The sequence below is a fragment of the Notothenia coriiceps genome, unplaced genomic scaffold (assembly GCF_000735185.1).
Source record: "Notothenia coriiceps isolate Sejong01 unplaced genomic scaffold, NC01 NC01_scaffold00014015, whole genome shotgun sequence".
Taxonomy (NCBI): Eukaryota; Metazoa; Chordata; class Actinopteri; order Perciformes; family Nototheniidae; genus Notothenia; species Notothenia coriiceps.
In genome coordinates this window covers 51,402-73,153 of record NW_011346716.1, presented here as the reverse complement: position 1 = coordinate 73,153, position 21,752 = coordinate 51,402, and the positions used below count along the sequence as shown (strand labels likewise).

The window sequence follows — 21,752 nt, the reverse complement described above, 5'->3', positions numbered from 1 at the left end:
TGGCATGTTCAAATTATTATTTTCTGCCTCGCTCAAGAGAGCTGGCGAAATTACAGCCTCGCCTACTGATTTTAATTTAATCATATATCGAGCCTGATTCTTGATTTCAAATGTGTGCTCTAAAATGATATTTGTAAATGACTATTATCATTATTATAAGCAAGACAATATGTAGAAAATAAACGTATTTGAGATACGTTGATAACAAACGTAACGTGTGAGAAAATACGTTTCTTGCTAAACGTAATTGAGAATGCAGTTCAGCTCTATGGGAACGTCAAAGAAGTGACGAATGAATGAAAAATCCAGGATTCGACACCACTACCATCAAAATACGGAGCGAAAAGTTTAACCACAAGAATCAAAACTATATGAGCTACCACTAAGTGACTCACAGTCTTTAAATTACCATTAAAAAATGTTTTTTTTAAAGGGGGCGGGGTTACTAGGTTTATCTGCGAAAATAATCACCAGGATAATGATTGACTGTATTGCCAGACCTAATGTCAATAATCTGCATTGTAAACACGACACAAGGTGGCGCCATATCCATGTCATTCATGTCACTGAATGTACTACTTTGAATTTACCCTCTGTATGTGTTAAGTAAATAAAGTTGCCTTGCCTTGAATGAAATTCACGCAACTCTTACTATTAGATACCGTGTTTTTAAGTGGCGATGGAGATTATTTGTTGACCCTGCTTTAAAGGATATTTTGCATTTTACAAATAGTGCGCTTTATCACTGCCTGAGTTTTGGTTGAAGTGCATCCAAATGCTGCTGCGTTTTCGCGTTTGGCTCATTTTCCATCCGAAAAACATGTTGTCTACCTATCCTGTACCACTTATTGTGACTTCTCTCCCTCGCGTATTCCGTTAAGACCCACCCCATCTCACTCTTCATGCTGAAACCTACCAATCAGAGTAGGGGCGGGTCTTCACAGAATACGTTTGGGGAACAAAATCAAGCTTTTTAACAGGCGAGTGGATTTTGGCTGGCAACGATTGAACGATAAAAAGAACGGCTCTCACCAAGTACGACTCGGTTCCCCTCGTTCGTACCAAAGAGCAGTTCAAAAGAATCGGCTCGTTCGCGACCGACACATCACTAGTCAGAACATTTCCCTCTTCATTCCTGTTTGTTTCAACAGTGTCGCCTCAGAGACATGACCTACTCTGCGCCCATCACAGTGGACATCGAGTACACGCGTGGCAGTCAGAGGATCATCCGCAACGCACTGCCCATCGGAAGGTATCAAAGCTTCTCTTTTTGTTTCACACACAGTCACTTCCTGCGCCTGGTGGCTGAAGTTCTCACTTTGTGTTGTCAAAAACTCATTTTATCAGCCTGGAACTAACCGTCCTTACATTCAATGCAGCTGTCCTTTAATTTATCTTATCTCACCTTAAGTTTAATTTCTTAGTTCAATCTTTCCCTAATGGCAACATAACAATAAACAGGCACATACAGTATAATTGAACCATCTATAAAGTGGACTTATTATTACACTCTTGTAATTCACTATTCTCAGGATGCCGATCATGCTGCGAAGCTCAAACTGTGTTCTCACAGGAAAGACACCCTTGGAGGTTTCTAAACTCAATGAATGTCCTCTGGATCCAGGTACACAGAGAATGACACAGAATAAGAGCATTAACACAATTACGATTCATTTTCCTGATAGTGATTCCTGCAAAACCATCTCCTATTTCTTCACAGGGGGTTACTTCATAGTAAAGGGTCAAGAGAAAGTCATTCTGATACAAGAGCAGCTGTCCAAGAATCGAATCATTGTTGAGCAGGACAGGAAGGGAGCAGTCGGAGCCTCAGTGACCAGGTACTGTGACAATATCTTCTCTTAGCCTTTACTTGGTGTAGGGACGGAGTTTTAAAACTGCATTTTTTAAATTCATACCAGCACAGGGTTTAAAATGAATAGGCTTGTTGCAGTTACTTTTGTTCCGATTAGTTTCCAATTCACAAACCTTCCGTTTCTTTATCTACGTGTCTCAATTCCAGCTCCACTCATGAGAAGAAAAGCAGAACTAATATGATTGTCAAGCAAGGCAGATTCTACCTGAAACACAACACGCTGTCAGAGGACGCACCGATCGCCATCATATTCAAGGTGAAAAATAAATGATGAATATACATGATGGTTATAATGATGAAGCTGAGTGATGCAGAGCGTCCAGTAGGGGGTGCTACAACACAGCCAGATGTTTTTCTTTTTGTTTTCAAAGTAACTTTGTTCCCCTTCAGCCTCCTGAATTGTCTTTAATAGATGAGTTCACATGACAATGTTATGACATTTGTTTAGTGAGAGGTATGTCTGCAGGTTGGTGTTTAGTAATTATTCTACACACTTATCTTCATGTGTCGCCATTTGCTCTCAATGAAAATGTCCGTTCGCCAGCTGGCATCATTAACTTATTTTCTCTCTGAGGACAAGTCTCTCCAAACATGTCGGCTTGTGAGCGTCGAGGGTTTGGAGCTGAGGTCTTTATCTACAGGACACGGTTTGCATGTAGTTTGCTGTGCACTTGTATATCCTGGGTGACTTCTTCCCTCAACAACCTCAGATCTGGTTTGGGACGACGGACTGATCAGTTCCCACGGCTTCACATTTCCATAAGCAAATGTCAGACAACCTTAAGACTCCCACCTCACCCCTCCCTTTACCACACACACACACACACACACACACACACACACACACACACACACACACACACACACACACACACACACACACACACTCTTGTTTGAGTAACTAGTTGTGCGTGTACTTTACCTCCCCTTAGTGTCCTTTTAGTGGTTACATAAATGAAACATTTCAACAGTTTTTGTTATAATTATTCCCCTCACTCTCGCTGATGGTCCCTCAAACAGGGCATGGGCGTGGAGAGTGACCAGGAAATCGTGCAGATGATCGGGACGGAGGAGCACGTCATGGCGAGCTTCGGCCCGAGCCTGGAGGAGTGTCAGAAGGCCCAGATCTTCACTCAGACGCAGGTGGGCCGTTAGATTCAAAGGTTTTATTTTCATATGCACATAAGCTACAGTGTAGAAATGGCAATGAAATTATTCTGACCTGAGCACCTCCAACAATGCAACATATATAGTAAAATAAAAATAGTGAAGATTATTATTAATCTAGATTTATAAAGATGACCTTATTAAGGTAATTAATCTAGCAAAAACATATATATGATATAAACGTCCTTTGTTAAAGGAAAAGGTTAACATTAGAAAACAGTCTTTTTTGTTTGTTGCTGAGAGCTAGTTAAATAGATACCACTCATAACTGTACAGTAAATACAAACTTACAGTCAGCGGCTGCTTAGCTTAGCACAAGGACTGGAAATGGTGGAAAACCGTCAGCTGGGCCAAAGGTGACAAAATCGCCTCTTAAGCGCACTAATTGCTGTCTCTAATGGTCGCCTGGCAACAACACAGGGATGACAAGACTCAGGAAGTCACATAAACCCCCTATAAAACAACAAAATGTGTTTTTATGCTTTTGTTTATTGTACAGATTTAACAAACACGCTGTTACAATTTAACTAGTGAGTTTTGGAGGTGCTGGTAGGCAGACTGTTTCCCCCCATCTCTAGTCATTGTGCTAAGCCGGGGGTGCCCACACTTTTTTTGGCTGGTGAGCTACTTTTGAAAGGACCAGCTCACCGAGGTCTACCAACCACAAATAAAATCCCAAATTGCGCAGGGTTGCTGAATAACACGTTTTATTTATACATGGGATAACTACAATAGGGCTGCAACAAACGACTAATTTGATAATCGATTAATGAAACGATTATCACGGACTATTATGCCTTGCACAATTTCTAAAACGCTCTTATTTAGCCATCAACTTTTAGATTTAGCTTGAGGTTGTTTTAGGCATGTGGAAACTAACAATGAAGACAATAAAGATGAATACTTGATTCAAAAATACATATATTATTAAATTAAACAAATTTAACATTGCTTTTTATTTAAATAAAATAAATAATATTTCACATCAAAAGAAACAACAATGTTTTAACAAATCGTATTAAATAATCTGATGACAGAACTGTAAACAGAATAGCTGAAACTTTAACAAAATAAAGAGTAACTGTTACCTCATCATTAACCCATGTTTGTATAATTGAGTTAACTGCGTGTGTTGCTTTCGTGGAAACGTTACTCGTGGATGGGGCTACAGAGCTGCTAGAAAGACAGTCGAACCCGGTGCATTCCTCCGTCTGGATGTGGTGCACTTTTGCTAAATGTTTAGACAAATTGCTCGTGTTACCGCCCTTACATGCTAAACACTCTTGTCAAGGAGCATTGTCCACCTCAAAGACGGGTAACATTTAACCACACCTTGGAGCGCTTCTCTCCGCCATCTCCTCCGTGTGTTGCTGCATGTAGCAGTAAACTGCCTCGCCCCCCTCGCACACAGACGGGAGAGAGTCTGGATTGGAAAGGTCGAAAATACACCGACCATAGACGCATTTGTTTGTCTTTTTGCATGTTAGAAACGAGTTGGCGACACTAAGACTGCGAGATAATGTTTTTGTAGCAATAATACATGACCTTTCTCTTTCTCAACTCGCTACTAACTCGGAGGGAAGTCGCTGTCATATGCCTTGTGAACACTCCGATAATGCCTCTCCACGTTAACTTTCTTTGGCAGAGCGACGCTTGCTTTACAAATAAGGCAAATAACCTTTGAATGTGACATCACAAAAAAATATTCTTCCGCCCATTCTGGGTGGAAGTGGTATGTATTTAGGTTTTTGCTCGGTCCCGCACTCATTTTGTTGTTTGTCTCTTTAACTTAATTTGAGTTTTCCCAGCACTTGACTGATTTTGTATCGCTTTGCATTCTGGGTTAACAGACTGTAAAGCGATAGGTCGCTTTTTCTGTCGATCAAGTAAACTCCTGGCAGGGAGGCCAAAGGAGGAGGGATCAAAACCTGTTTTGTCTATTTTAACGGAGCTGGATTTCTTTTTTTATGAATGACTCGCGATCTACCAGCATTGCCCCCGTACTGCCATCATGGTCGACGTACTGGGCACCTCTGTGCTAAGCTAACCGCTCTCATATCTTGTGTAGAAACATGACAGTGGTTATCTTATCATCAATATTGAGAACATTTCCACCCAAAATAAATTATGATTCTGAAAATCAAACATGTTGAAATCAATGACTGTTCCTTTGTAATTTGGACAACATCATTTGTAGAATGACAACATAATTACTGTATGATTGAGCTGGGAGTCAGTAAACAAGGATCTTGAATGATCAGCCAGACTAATTTGCCCATTACCTGCGTCTGAAGAGCAGGATGCTGTCGCTCAGACGCAGAAACAAGCGTCTGTTGACAGGAGGTATTTTCTTTGTCTCTCTGTGATCAGATGACGAAGGCTTTGTCTCACCAGCCAGTCAAGTAATGCTTTGGGTGTTTTATTCAGCAGGCCCACGTGTTTTCTTTGACATCTACAGATGAATACAATCGGCCAATTTGTTTTTCATAAAGATGATGTTGTTAGAGGAACCACTGATGCATTGATGAGGCCATATTTGCGTCCTAGCAACCGGTCTCTGCAGCTCTGATGTCCCTCTGTCTGCCGGCCTCCATGATGTCTTTTCATGGTATTCATTGGGTCATTGTATTGTGCACAATGAGGCCTAAATCTATATAATTAAAGGCCGATAAGGCTAAAGAAACATTGCTATCAGATTATAAGTAATCTGCCTAAACCAAATCTGACTGTCATTTTTTTTTTTTCAGTGATTTATACTTAAGATTCAGATTTTAAGATGATTTCATCAATTAAGAAATGTTGTTTTTGTATGATTTATACCATAACTTGTTTTTCTGTAGAGTTACCCTAAAGTTTAATATTGCCCCATATATTTTATTCATCGTCATGGGTAAAGTGGGTGGTCTTGCTAAAAAGTCTTCAGCCTCATTGACCTTTGACCTTTAGTTGTGTGTGTGTGTGTGTGTGTGTGTGTGTGTGTGTGTGTGTGTGTGTGTGTGTGTGTGTGTGTGTGTGTGTGTGTGTGTGTCAACCTCCCACAAGCCTGAAACATGTGTTTTCTGTACTCTTTAAAATAAATAATACCATCATGTTAATACTTTTACAATAACATTAGCTTCACTTAGAGCAAATGCCTTTGAAATTGAGTTTTAAATGAACATAATGCTAACAGAACTAATGACCAGAGCTGGATAATGAACCGCAACACTTTTCGAATTCAAAATTGAGTGTTGAAAACTGTCAACTATCAAAAGTTACATGACTGAGACTGTAATCAAGTAGTTGCAACGTCCCTGGTTTGAATCCAGTCTGGGGTCTTTGTAGCTTCTGTGTGCCCCTTTCGCTCTTCTACTTTTTCAAAGACATGTTCACGTATTCTTTCTTTGATCAATCTCCTGAATTTAATCTAAATTGAGAATAACGCAACATTTGTCTATTCAACACCAATGCATAAAATAATGGTTAAAACTGTCTTGGCTATTTTAAGAGTATAGGAACAAATTCATTTTACAGTGACAAAAAATAGTTTTGGCCCTTTTTTTGTTGAGGTTTTTTCAAGGTCTTGTGTTTCAAGGTCATGTTTGATTGGATGGATTAGGTTTGGGTCTGGTTGATATCTAAACATATTATTGTTAATGGTATGCATTTAGAAAATCTGGTATCACACCTTCATTAATGTCTAAAAAGGTGTAAACCCCTCCTCTCTCGTTGCCCGCTCCCTGATCCCTGCTGTACCTGCTGCTCTGTGTTTCAGGCTCTGCGGTATCTGGGGAATAAAGTGCGGAGGCAGCGCATGTGGGGAGGACCGAAGAAGACCAAGATGGAGGAGGCCCGAGAGCTCCTGGCGTCTCTAATCCTCACACATGTGCCTGTATGTTTCCAGACAGAGAAGGTCCATTTACTACACTCAGTAAGTTTCACAAAGTATAATGACTTTGTATTTTTGTCCACAGGTCAAAGAGTTTAACTTCCGGGCTAAGTGTATCTACCTGGCTGTGATGGTGCGGAGGGTGATCCTGGCTCAAGGGGGCAACAAGGTGGACGACAGAGATTACTATGGCAATAAACGTCTCGAGTTGGCTGGACAGGTAAGCCTCTGTGTGCCACGTGGATTCATTCACTGCTTGATAATGCCCGTCTTATTTTGTCTTAGAAAAACATGCAGGTCCATTAAGCACATTTTTTTGTACATTTGTGTACAGGTAAATGAGCCGAGTTCAGTTCTGACATTAATAAGCCCCCTGTTGATCTGGGTGTTTATAACTCAAAGGTGTTTTCTACCTTTTTCTTTATTCATACAGCCATTAGAAAAACAGGTCTGACAAAAACACGTGTCGAAAAGAACAAATAACTCTTGCGTGCTTTGGTGCGAGCGGATCACAGCGCTGCTCCTGCCCTGATCTCTCACCTGCATCTTTGTTCCTGCCTCCTTCTTTTAATAAGGCTCTCATTATTTTCCCTCAGCTTTGTTTTTCCATGTTTTGTTTTGGCCCCCCCTTCTCCTCCCCCTGTATTTCAGCCTGGCTTTGTCAGGAGAGAGATATGCGGTGGCACCAAAATCCAGAGGCTGTGGAAGCATGGGGATTTTTCAGCAGCGTGACAATAGAAATGCTGCCTTGACTGGAGCGATTGAGCTAATCCGCAGGCCCGGCTCTGATAATGTAATTACTGCTGTCTTAAGGCCTTTAATTTCCCCCCCAACCTGCTCTGTATAAGGAGCAGGAGATGGGAGGAGGGTGGGGGCCCAGAGCCCTCTTTCAATAGGGGCTTACACACTAACAACGCCAGCAATCTCCTCACTCTCCAATTATGGTTAGCTGACATTCAACTAATTGGCCTGGCTGCGCAATAGAAGCTTAATTTCTTTATTAATTTTAAGCAGCGCTGCCTGTTTGTTTTGATGTATGCTAATGCATAGGGTTGGGGGGGGGTGAGAGAGGTTGGCTCCTGTAGGCCTGGTGGTGGAGGACAGGGACCCTGGACTGAGGCCAGGTCAGGCTTATCAGCGAGTCGGCACAGCTGGTTATTAAATCTGACTGTAAACGCACCTCAGTGCAGATTAGAGTCAGAACAGGTGTGCGGTGCCAGGAGATCTGAGTCAGACTGGAGAAACAACGACGACTCCTTGAAGTTATTGTTTTTACAACTTAATGACTTCCATTCAAAAACAACTACTGATGGTGTCTCTCCGTCCATTCTAGCTGCTGTCCCTGCTGTTTGAGGATCTGTTTAAGAAGTTCAACTCTGAACTGAAGAAAATCGCCGACCAGATCATCCCCAAGCAGAGAGCAGCTCAGTTCGACGTGGTGAAGCACATGCGGCAGGACCAGATCACAAACGGCATGGTCAATGCCATATCCACGGTGAGTGTGCTTGGTGAGAAACAGTCAAAGCTCAGACAAGTTTGAAAGTATTTGATTAAAAAATATATCAACATTTAAAACGGCATCATCTGCTATGAGACATCACAAATATATTTTTCGGACTGCAAGATGGACCTTTGCAAGTTGATGTATAGCGCAGCATTTCTTAGTCACAACAACACTGTCCAATCTCGGCAGTATCATAGATGGAGGTTTTCAAGCCCAGCAATTATTTGTTCTAAGTCAAATAAAAAATATATACTACATTCAAAAATGTTCATGAAAAAATACTTAAATAGGCAGGATGTAACGAAAAGTGACTGTTCTGTCCACAGGGCAACTGGTCTCTGAAGAGATTCAAGATGGACCGTCAGGGTGTCACCCAGGTCCTGTCCCGTCTCTCCTTTATTTCGGCTCTTGGCATGATGACCAGGATCTCCTCCCAGTTTGAGAAGACCAGGAAGGTCAGCGGGCCGCGCTCCCTGCAGCCGTCTCAGTGGGGCATGCTGTGTCCGTCTGACACTCCTGAGGGAGAGGTGAGCAAACGGCAGGCTCATCAACCTGCGAACAGCGGTACACAGATCTACGTGTGGAAAATCTGCTGAATATTGAAATCTTCTTTGTTACTTCTTAATTGTGTTCAGTTTGCTATGATGATACATGTTTGTGCCCTTGCATTCTGCCTCTATTGCTTTCTACACAGAGCTGCTTTAATCCTAGGCCAGCCCAATTGTGATTCCAACACTATAATCGCAAAACAAATGGAAATCAGAACACCAAAATCGTGTGTGCATTCATAGCCAGAGATCTGTTCATAGCAATTAGGCAGAAGCTAATGATGACATGTGAAAACAGCACACTTGTGCATTTGCTAAATATGCCCATGTGCTGGCAAACCTCGGGTTACATGACACTTTGTCTTCTTCTTTTTCCCATCAACAGCACTTTCAAAGTTTGCAAGTTCCAATGAGAGTCATTACTGATATTATATCAAATATAAATGAATATATATAAAAAACTGCTTTAAAAGTACCCTGTTTCTAAACTACAGCCAGAAATAAAAGGGATGGAAGGAAAAAAAAAAACATAGAGCATTACCCATGTGGAGTATAAGTAGCCATAAGACCGGGGAAAGTCAAGTCAAAGTCAACTTTATTGTCAATCTTTCAGTTTGTGTGTGAAGACAGAGAGATCGAAATACCGTTACCCACAAAGGGGTAGGGATGCTATGACCTGTAGGCCCATAAAGAGTTGAACTGAGCTCTTTGTACCCATTATCAGATGTCCAATACATGCTGTGGATTGATTTGGTTTGGTATTTACAGACCTGTGGTGCAGGTCTTGTTTAGTTCTGTGTTATTAGAAACATTGTTTTCCTTGTTATATTGTTTTGCTGTGTAGGCCTGTGGTCTGGTGAAGAACTTGGCTCTGATGACCCACATCACCACGGACATGGAGGACGGTCCGATCATCAAACTGGCCTTCAATCTGGGCGTAGAAGACGTCAACCTGCTGTGTGGAGAGGAGCTCTCCTACCCCAGCGTCTTCCTGGTCTTCCTCAACGGTAAAACTCCTCGTTGCAGCCTAATAAATAAACCCAAAGAGAATTACCGGTCGCTGCTGTTGCTTTAGATCACTTGAAAAGGAACTTTAATCCTCCCTGTTTTGAATGCATTGCTTATGAACTTGAAGGGAAAATATTCTATTTAGTTTACAGAAGACAATTTAGTGTTTTGCAGGGAGTCTGATAAGTCGTTCATTTCATGGCAGCAGTAGGTATTATTCTTGAGTCAGAGCTGGGCCCCTTAATTACTGTATATGTTTGTCTCGCCACTGATAACTGTCAAATTATATTAGCTGCCATACCATTTAATTAGTTGGTAGCAGCAGGTGTCAAAGCCCATCAGAGTGTGTTCACTGCGGATGTGCCCTCACACAGAGGCAGAGCACAGAGTCCCTCTGTTCTCCAGTCGTTTGTCTGTCAGCCTCGATATGAACAAACCCCTGCAGGCAGCCGGCTCTCACCAGCGGCGGAGGTTCAGGATACACAATGTATACGCAGGCTTTTTCTCCTTTCAATTTAAAGTCTGCAAATGTGAGTTTTGGATTTAAAATTAAACTCAAAAGTAGAATAAGCTACTTTAACTGCAGTCACTTTTTTGAGTATTGGATTTGTCTCATACCTGAGCTTAATACATTGAAATCAAATAGCTTTAACAACCAATTAGTATTTTACCAAAATATTCAGATGCTCTTTGAATAGTCAGTTTAAACATTTGAGTCCTTTGAGAAAAAATACCAAGCACTTCCATGCTCCAATTTTTCATAATTGTCACAATTGGCTGCTTCACTCTGTCTGATATGATGGCAAACACAATATCTTTTCACTTCACATTTGGCTCTGGGAAAACTAATAATATTTTAACATTCTCAGCTGTTTTATAGACTAGATTATTAATCAACATATTACCGTAATTTTCGGACTATAAGCCGCGCCTTTTTTCCCATTTTTCGACGCTGCGGCTTATATAACGGTGCGGCTAATCTATGGATTTTACAGGTTACAGTCCACCACCTTTAACTCTATGGGCTCTATGGCCGGTCCGCGCCCCCCACCTTTAAGCGGCGGACTCCAACAGGAAAAGCTGGAGGCCGGAAAAGAGTGAGACAGGTAGCGCGCAAAGCGCGCAAAGTAAAAGTGGAACCGAGAGTGGTACGAGAGACAGAACGAGAGCAAGACAGACAGACATTACGAGAGCGAGAAAAAAAAAACACTGCTGTAGATCACTGCCGGTACGTGCGCTGGGAGCGCACCGTTTAAGTTTGAAAGTTGAAAAGTTTGTGAGTCTGAAACGCTATGTGATACAGTACAGTTTACACAGCACAGTACATCTTCTGTAGCTACTATTGCACTAAATGGTAACACTTGAATACGTTATGCAAATATGCAACTTGTTTGTTGAAATGTTAATAAATGGGAGCTTCCTCAAACAGCCATCTCTTTCCCGACAATCCCCTCTGTGCACGAACCCTTACATATGGTAATTAAACATTAAAACACCTGCGGCTTATAGTCCAGTGCGGCTTATATATGTACACATCATTCAATTTAGCTGCTGCGGCTTATATTCAGGTGCGCCTTATAGTCCGAAAATTACGGTAATTGAATATGTAATTGTTTGCTTTACCTTACTTGCAGGCTGAGTATGCATTAATGCTGATTGTGGGTAACAGCAAACAGTAGTTATGTAAATAAGCGTTTGCATTGGTCTGGTCTATGTCAACAGGTAACATTCTCGGAGTGATTCGGGATCATCAGAAGCTGGTCAGCACCTTCAGACTGATGCGCCGGGCGGGTTTCATCAACGAGTTTGTATCAATCTCCACTAACCTGACCGACCGCTGCGTCTACATCTCCTCTGACGGAGGACGTCTCTGCAGGTAGGGAAGTTCAAACCTGGCTCGAGATACACTTGTTGTTATATTCCACGGAATGCTCTTAACATCCCGATAGCAATGAATATCTTAAATGCTTTGACAATAAATACATAAAAAAATGTCATCTGTGGAAGCCGTAGTTCTGTAAAAAGCCCGACCAATCATCTGAGCCGGCCCGGCTAAAATAACTGGATGGCCTACCTGCCTGTCAGCCTTCCATCTGTGCACAAACTTATCTCGTGCCCTCATTGGTCATGTTGGAGGAGGGGCTCTGTAAGGAAGTGGCAGATTTTTTCCAGTTGTGTATTTTCAAATTCTAGCGCACTCGAGCTGGTTTCTCCAAAATTACCTACCCCACCTTTAACATATTTGCAAAACATATTTGGTAGGATTTTAAACGGCAAAATGTAATAACTTTTCTTAATCTATTTCAGAAGGGAATATGTAGAAAACTTTCTGCTAATGTTCTGTTTTGTTTTTCTCTATCAGGCCTTACATCATAGTAAAGAGGGGTATGCCAATGGTGAAAAACAAACACATGGAAGATCTGTCACAGGGCTACAGGTGAGGCTGCCAGTTTTTAAAAGCATATTTGTTTGCAGATAATCATATATGTTAAAACATATCAAACTTAACTAACTTTTCTTGACCTCCAGAACCTTTGAAGACTTCCTGCACGAGGGCCTTGTGGAGTACCTGGATGTAAATGAGGAGAATGACTGTCAGATCGCCCTTTATGAACACATGATTAACAAGTGAGTGGCAAGTGATCACACAGGACAGACTTCAAATTGTGAAGAAGTTCTCCTGATTTGTCATCACGCTGGTCCCACTCCCACTCCCGTTTATTTTTTTGTCATTTCCTGTAGAGACACAACACACTTGGAGATCGAGCCCTTCACGCTGCTCGGGGTGTGTGCTGGCCTCATTCCCTACCCCCACCACAACCAGTCTCCCAGGAACACATACCAGTGCGCTATGGGCAAGCAGGCCATGGGTAAGACTCAGCTGAGCAGGTAGCTTCAGTCTGCTGCAGGTCATTCAACTGTAGATCTCAAATCCTTTCCCAAACATCCTCCACACAGCTGCAGTGTTTACTTCTATGCATGCACAAACACAAACACAGACAGCAATTTAATCTTACATCAAGACTTTTCTTAAGTCTCCTAAATCCGGTGGTTTAGAGTTTAAAGTTGTATTTGCACGAGTTTAAATCATACAAAAGGACATTAAAATAACAAACAGTATAGATATAAGCAGCCTGCTGGGTCCTCTCCCCAAAAAACTCTGCTACTGCTCTACTTTTTGTCAGAAAACATTTGTATGTGTGATTGAGTGTTTTTCTTATGTGTGTGTGTCAGAGTGTGTATGCGCATGGACATCAAACATGGGGCGCTTGCGTAGGTTCTCCATTGTGCTGTGTGTGTGCGGAGGCCCTTTCCCTGCCAGTCACCCAGAGTGTCATTAGCAATTCATTGTGTCTGCTCTGGCTGTGCTCGGGGGGTCAGTGTGCTCAGCTGCGAAAGACCACAGAGTGCGCACCCGCAGCTCCTTGGTAACCAAAACTTCCCCAAACGGCCCTGCTAACATTCGTAAGAGCCGCGTACAGCCCCCGCCCCACCGCTTTACCTCCGTCCCTTCCTCCCCTCCCCCCATTATTACAAAAACACAGACTGGAACTATATTTGGCCCAATATCCTCTGCCTTGTCTGTTTTGTGTGGACGGCCCTATACATGTGCAAATGTGGTTGTGTGGCCCGGGCCTATTATCACAGACTGTGTGTTGTAGCCTGATTGTGAAGTAATAGTATCTGACAAATGTCAAGGCTTCCAGGGAGGCCAGGCTTTATGCCATAACTCAGCCCGTTCCTCCGCTGCTCTGTAGACATTTACCAGGCCCGTCCCACCAAACAGGACCATTAAACACTTTTAATCCACTCATAGTTAAAGGTCACCTATTATGCAAAATCCACTTTTTCATGTATTCTATACATCAACATGTGTCCCCTCAGTGTAAAGAGATTCTGAAAGTTTCAGGAAAAAAGATTCGCTCACTTTTTGTCCTGATCCGTTTATATAAAAACCCGCCTGAGAATGAGCTCATCAGATTTTGGCCACTTTGTGATATGTTTTTTTTTTTGGGTTGTGTAACCATTAGCCAATAGCCAACCAAGGTAACACCCTCCCACCTTATTACCTGAATATCCTCCAAGAGCACCATTGTGTTCTTTTTAACCAAATCGCTCTCAGAGCGGCGTGGGGAGTGGCTCCTTATTTTCATCTAAAGTAACAGACAGAGAATCAGCACTTTTGAAACAGAGGGGTTTATGGGATGCTGCAATGATCTGTTTGGTATTTCAGCCAAATACTTCGGAGACATGTTTTGTATATATCTGAGACCTATAATATGTTGATGAAAAATAGTATAATAGGGGACCTTTTTAAAAGCTCTACACATTGTGTGCATTAACACTGGACATTTGAATGGGTTACCTTGGTTTGTTATTGGCTAATGGTTACACAAGCCAAAAAATCGTTATGACATCATAAAGTGGCCAAAATCTGATCGGCTCATTTTCACACAGGTTTTTATATAAATGGATCAGAACAAAAAGAGAGTGAATCTTTTTTCCTGAAACTTTCAGAATCTCTTTCCACAGAGGGGACACATGTTGATGTAGAAAATACATGAAAAAGTGGATTTTGCATAATAGGTGACCTTTAAGTTAATCCTCCATATGAATTCATGTTCTCCCCTCTTCAGGTACTATTGGCTACAACCAGAGGAACCGTATTGACACCCTGATGTACCTGCTGGCGTACCCTCAGAAGCCCATGGTCAAAACAAGAACCATCGAGCTGATTGACTTTGAGAAGCTGCCGGCCGGTCAGAACGCCACCATTGCTGTGATGAGCTACAGTGGCTACGACATTGAGGACGCTCTGATCCTCAACAAAGCCTCCCTTGATAGAGGTGAGAGCTGTTTGTCTGAAGATGACATGAAGCATGTTGTCAATTATTAGGCTTTTTGATATAAATCATTGGAATTTACTTAATAGGGGCTTCTATTGCAACACATGCATATCAACAACCTGTTGAGGTAGCAGAACGTTCTGACCTCTCTGTTTCCCTCCAGGATTTGGCCGTTGCCTGGTCTATAAAAACGCCAAATGCACGCTGCGACGTTACACCAACCAGACCTTCGACAAGGTGATGGGGCCCATGCTGGATGCCGTCACACGAAAGCCCATCTGGAGGCACAACATCCTGGATGCTGACGGCATCTGCTCTCCTGGTGAGTACCGGCCGGACTGGAAGGGACCAGCATGCCTTGCAGCAGCTCATTACAAGACTGTCCTGCTCCAATAAATGTGACTGTCAATAATAAAACAGGATATATCTTGGGATGTTTCAATGTGCAGCCTGTTACAGGATGTCATTGGCTTGTTATGTTTCATTCAGTGAGTAGTGTAACACCAGCCCCATTAAATAATTATGTTAATTCATGTGATGTAATTGATAAATCAGATTTTAGACTGTAACGGTTTTGGTTTCAAAAGTAACATTATTTTGCCTGTAATGAGGAGGATGTTTTTGGAAGGCAGGGATAGCAACGCTTCCAAGCATCGGTTGCCTGTTCGGCGTGCCACTGCAGGTGTCCTGATAGATGATTGACAGTTACTATATTTTTCTGAAACAGCAATCAAATAACGAATTGAACGTTTACATGGCTTACTTTTGTTAGCTGTCACACCAGTCATCATTCTATATTTCATTACTACTGACCAACAGAGAAAACATACAGGCTACGTCATTCTGCCCCTCAACGTATTACTTTTGGAAAGTCAGCTCGTGGATTAAAACGATTTAAAACCCAACAATGTCAGCTCGTTTCTAAACGTATTTTTATTTTAGGAAAATGTTTCAACAAAATGTGTTTCTGGAGACATTTAAAGAGAAATAAAGTCAGGCAATTTCTGAATCTGTTTTTATTTTTGCTGTCTTGCTGGATGCCTCTGTTTTTGCATAAAGTAAACCAAGACCACAGCTTGATCCAACAGTGAGGCGACTAACATGACCCATAGTCTCTTGAAAAGCAACGAGGTGCTACCAGAACGCATTGAACGTCTGCTTATATACACAATAAATAAGAGGTGTTTAAAAACCTCTGATCCTGTGCACACCTGAAGTCATATAAGAGCATGTAATAGCTTATTGTAACCCTGTGCTAAACTCTGTGATGTGTCTTGTGTTTGGCACAGGTGAGAAAGTGGAGAACAAGCAGGTGTTGGTGAACAAGTCCATGCCAACCGTCACCCAGGCGCCACTGGAGGGCAGTACCCAGCCAGGCCAGCCGCAGTACAGAGACGTGCCGGTCAGGTGAGAGAACTCCAGCTCACAACACCACACCCACCGGCTCAGCTTCTGCATTTAAAACAACACATCTCAACATTTAGATTTCTTTCGAATCCTGTGAAAAAAACAAAACTTTCTTTAATTGTCTTTCTGCAGCTATAAGGGCTCCACAGACTCGTACGTCGAGAAGGTCATGATCTCATCCAACGCTGAAGATGCTTTCCTCATCAAGATCCTCCTCAGGCAGACCAGGAGGCCAGAGATAGGAGACAAATTCAGCAGTCGACATGGACAGAAAGGTGCCGGCTTTATCTCTGTCACACCGTGTTATCTGGTTAAAAATTGCATCATGTTGACCTCAGACCTGTATGTTTACTGCTTCAAAATTCCCTACTTGGAGCCCCGAATTCGAACCTGTCATGGAAGATTGTAAATGACTTGGAAAAAAACTTTGGTCTTCTCTGTGCCGGAGCATTTGTTGAGTCAAGTCCCAGTAGCTGCTGCTCTGTCACTGCCCCCCTGTCCTCATCTTTCAAGAGCTCTTTTCAATTAATTGGCTCTTTGTCCTGTGCCAGACTATGCAAATGTATTACACCCCAGCAGTATTCTGCTGCTACTGGAGAAAAAGTGTTTACAACCTCCATTGTTTTGCAGCACCTCCCCTATAGAGGGCTGGTATGATGTTTTAATCAAAAAGCTAACTGGCGCCATGCATAATTTACTCTCCTCATTACTGCCGTGGCCACTGGGCGGTCAGCTCAGGATGGGACAATGTGTTCTGTCTCGGATAGTGACGAGAGAGAGGGGTCGCCGTAGGGTTAGCTGCAGATCAAGACGGAAGGTCCCAGATGTGCAACTGATCTGATGTACGGCTAGTTAATTAATCTGAGCCCTTTGAACTCACCGTGAGGTGTTTACAGATACTTTTAGTATTAAGAAACTCTTGTAAAACTGTTTTTTTATTTAGCTTCAAAGTAGAACCTGATTAAGGTTTGATTGTTTTATTATCAGTGAATTTGACTGTGGCTATAGATCTCTCAGCTACTCATGACTAGTCTCATAAGTCCTGGTCAGCAGAGCAGAATAAGTTAATTATTTACACACACCAACACACACACACACACACAGCTGTGGAGGTGGGGGAGGAGGTGCTGGGGTTGTCAGTAGTAGGGGCCCATTGTGCGAGCCGCCAGCGTGGGGCTGTGTGAGCTGTGATGGAGGGCTCTGGACCCTTGCTGTTGTCTTGCCTTTCTCTGCTGATTTCATGCCTCTTTTATCATTCACTTTCACACAAAACAAACAACACCGAGGATGTCTGCTATGGGAACAAGTGTCTCTCTCTCTGAATCTTTCTAATCACCTTCTCCTCCATTTTCCACTTCTTCCCCCGTCCTCTCTTTCTGCCTTTATTCTACTTTTAACCTGATATTCAACCTTTCCTTTTTACTGACTGTTTTTCTTTCTATTTGCCCCCTTTTAACTTTCCTTCTGGCTCTGCCATACTCGCCTTTTTCTCCTTTCTTCACACCTTCTTCCTGCTCTTGGATGACTTTCCAGCAAATCGCTTTACTTGTTCCTAGTCAACATCCTGTTACTACATCCTGTATGGCATCAACAGGCTGCTGTGTGGCTGGCTGGTCGGCTCATAGTGAATTTTTCCCACGTGCACGGATTCAATTTCTCCTCTCCAGTTGATCCCCTCCACTTCCTCCGAGTTAAACTGAAAGTCATGGATGTGTAATCCCAGTCTCCCTGTCAAGCTAAGCACCTTTCTCCACTTCCTGCTCTCCTTCTCTTCTCTTTCTCTTTTTTTCATTTGCAAATGGGACTACAATCTGTTTACCCTGGCCAGTGAAGAGTGCTTCGGCCCCTCAGCAAACATTTGCCCTCGCACTTAAACTCCTGGCTACCAGGGCGCTCGTCCCCCACATCATGTGAATCACAAGAGGACCCAGTCTGTCCACAGGAGTATGGAAATGTCAAGCTCTGCCAAAGGTCTACACCAAGCCCCCCCGCAGCATCTAGCACTTTTACTAGAAGTGTAATCATGTTTTAGTCACAACACTGTGGTCAGTTAGGTTGATGGGCAAAGTTGGTTTCAGTCCTAGGTTAAAATTGAGGAGCCAACTATTTTTCCCATAAATATAGATAATTTCTTTGTTCATTCGTGATAATCGTAAAAAGGAAAACACTATTAGATTACCAATAATGATAAATGGTGTATATCATGTAATCCTAATATGTAATAAGATGCAACTTTAACCAAGTTAGTCATTTTTGCTTAATAAAACCAAACCAATCCATACATTTTTAGATTATTTTATCAATCAATTATTGCTTGGTGTACAAATTCTTACAGCGTTTCTTGAAGAAAAATATTTTAAAAGTGCTTCTTGTGCATCATCTGAAGGTGTCTGTAAAAGTACTGCTGTATAAAGATGTATCCATTGACTTCATTATGATTTTTCCTGTGTGTGTGTCAGGTGTTTGTGGCCTCATCGTCCCTCAGGAGGACATGCCGTTCTGTGACACGGGCATCTGTCCAGACGTCATCATGAACCCTCACGGATATCCCTCCAGAATGACGGTATGAACTGTGGGAGAAAATATTTTGTAATGCTGAAAAACCCAATCATTTTCATCAGAGATTAGTGTTCCTATTTTTTCATTGAGTCCTTTCATTGTATTGTCCAGAAAAAGAGTGCAAAACGCCATTATACTTTCCCACAGAGAAAGGTGACGTCTTTAAATGTGTTTTCCCCAAAACCCAAATACATCTACTTCATTATGAATCATGCAAAGAAAATCAACAAATTATTAGATTTGAGCCGCTGAATTTAGTAAATATTTTACATAAAGGTTTAAAAGGAGACTTAAATGATAATAGACTATAAACATAGTCACAGATTCATTTTTTTGCATTCTATAAACTGATTGAATAATCTTTTAAACTCTGATATTCTGTGTTTTATTTGTCAGATCAACTTTTATTTTCGAACATTTGATGATTCAACACCTAATCTGTTATTTGTGACTTCAGTCTGAATCACCTGTTGACCGTTTGTCTTCATAAGTTTGTGTCGGCTCTTCAGAGAAAAAACCCTCGTTATCCCGCTCCTCTCCTCTCTGGGTTATCATTGGCCTCCAGGGCACACGTCCATTGACGCCGGTAAGCAGCAATCTAACTGTTCACAAACAGATATTTGTTGCCGCGGAGACGGCTGCCAACGAGCCGACGCCTGTAGCAGAGTGTGGAAGTTTTATCAAACATGCACAGCACATCTGAGGCGCAGGATGGGGCTGAATGAGAATGACTTGGCCCCGTTTCTGCCTGTTTTTGTCCCTTACACTGTAAAAACTTGAATGATCTTTACTGCTGAAGTTGTCAGTGCCAGTGTGTTTGCTGGCTGTGGTTGCCATGGAGAAGTCTCAGAAATGTTTGGCTCGGGAGGATGTTTCTGTGGCCTGAGAGTGAAATGAGAGTAGGTGCTTCCTTTTATGTGTCAGGGTCAGGGGTCCTCTGGGTGAGACCTCAGTGGAATTGTTGAAATCAGTCATGCTTAGACTGCCGGTCCCACCCCAAGGGGTACATGTGTAATCTAATCACACCCACAATATCAACACTTGCTGCCAGTGAAGAGTGTAAAGCACAGAAGATTGATGTTATTAATGAGCCTTCGTTACATGTGCACTGCTGATCCTGTCAGGTGGGGAAGTTGATCGAGCTGCTGGCCGGGAAGGCGGGGGTCCTGGACGGACGCTTCCACTACGGCACGGCGTTTGGAGGCAGCAAGGTGAAGGACGTGTGTGAGGATCTCGTCCGCCACGGGTACAACTACCAGGGCAAAGACTTTGTCACCTCAGGAATCACTGGGTAATGAAGAGCTCATGTTTCATCCCATTAAACAAAACTCAAACACACGTCACATTACTTTTATTGCTTGTTTATTTACACTGAGTTTGTGAAAACATAAAGCTAACTTGAGGCAGAAAATCATCATATCAGACATATTGGACTATTTCGGTAAATCTATCTTGTTGGTGTCGTCCAGCAAACTCGAATATCGGACTTGGAAAAAGTATTTGTTTCAAAGTTATATGAAACATTTCTGGATTAAAATATAAAACAAACGCTAGACCTATGATATATATTTGTTTTAATTGTGTACCAAGGTTCGAATAAAAAAATCTGTTACTTTAATAAAGCTAAGGGTTAAATATATTCTGTACCCTGTAATGACAAGATATCTCCTTTGCCTTGTGTAAAGGTCGTCTGCCAGATAATGTCATTATTAGATTTTTTTTTCATACAGTTTTAACCACTTTTTTACAAACTAAGTTTAAGATCTTAGTCATTCCTATATATCAACACATTTCAGTTGACGTTATTGGGCATCTGTATTTTAAGTTTTTAGAAAAACAATCGGAGCAGCAATAGCGACAACTGAACTGCGCTGGAAAACACTGATTCTTTTTTTATTGAAGTGTCTATTTTTACTTGACAGGTGATTAATTTTGAACTGAATAATCTGTACTGTAGTGTTGACTAAATGTTTACAGATGCATTAGCTTGACATTTATCTCATTCCCTCAGGGAACCTCTGGAAGCGTACATCTACTTCGGACCGGTGTACTATCAGAAACTAAAGCACATGGTGCTCGACAAAATGCACGCCAGAGCCCGAGGCCCCAGAGCCGTCCTCACCAGGTACAATCAACCGTCCTATTGTCATTATACAGAAATAACAACAAAAAAACTGTGTTGCTCTCTTTTATCAATATCTCTAGTGATAATGTCATGCTTCTGTCCCGTCCTCAGGCAGCCTACAGAGGGTCGCTCCAGAGACGGAGGGCTGCGTCTGGGCGAGATGGAGCGTGACTGTCTGATCGGCTACGGAGCGAGCATGCTGCTGCTGGAGCGCCTCATGATCTCCAGTGACGCCTTCGAGGTGGACGTGTGCGGGCAGTGCGGCCTGCTGGGATACTCAGGGTGGTAAGTTGAACATTTCAGTCAACATCTCCAGATCTGTGAGTCCATTTGTACTGGAAACAAACATACAGGTTCATCTTTTCACTAAATGATTTCAGTTTCATCATACCATCATGTCCTTTAATCTGTTTCTTTAAAAAAATGTAATATCATGCAAGATTTGAAGGTGCATTTAAGGAAACATCTAGGTCAAAGGACAACAACCTTTGCCATTAGTTTACAGTGTACAACAATGTCCACTGAAAGAATCAAAATCCCACGCAGCTTTGTCTTTTTTTGAGCAAAGGTTTAACAGGATTTGTTTCTTCTTGTCTGATTCTCGGTTTTTATCTTCAGGTGTCACTATTGTAAGTCCTCCTGCCACGTCTCCTCTCTGCGGATCCCGTACGCCTGCAAGCTGCTGTTCCAGGAGCTGCAGTCCATGAACATCATCCCCCGACTCAAACTGGCACGCTACAACGAGTGACCCAGTGGAAGTGAGTGAAAGGTTGAGAGATAGTATTTACAAAGGAACAGAAGAAGAAACAATCTAAAGCAGATTGACATTTTTGTTGTTGGTGACCA

The 21,752-nt window shown here is 42.2% G+C and overlaps 1 protein-coding gene across 1 annotated transcript; it reads left to right on the top strand.

The window, feature by feature from the left end:
• Window positions 1–1,112: 1,112 nt before the first annotated feature.
• Window positions 1,113–21,701, top strand: polr3b (polymerase (RNA) III (DNA directed) polypeptide B; the record flags this gene model as incomplete). The annotated part of the gene is made up of 23 exons (XM_010774432.1): window positions 1,113–1,252; window positions 1,533–1,624; window positions 1,721–1,838; window positions 2,021–2,129; window positions 2,894–3,016; window positions 6,795–6,911; window positions 6,994–7,128; window positions 8,242–8,403; window positions 8,739–8,939; window positions 9,805–9,967; window positions 11,691–11,844; window positions 12,331–12,405; window positions 12,498–12,596; window positions 12,711–12,838; window positions 14,606–14,815; window positions 14,979–15,137; window positions 16,105–16,222; window positions 16,355–16,497; window positions 18,682–18,785; window positions 19,906–20,072; window positions 20,793–20,906; window positions 21,018–21,191; window positions 21,525–21,701. Coding segments are annotated over 23 exons (3,135 nt in total), but the record flags the coding sequence as incomplete, so codon positions are not given.
• Between the last annotated feature and the right edge of the window lie 51 nt (window positions 21,702–21,752).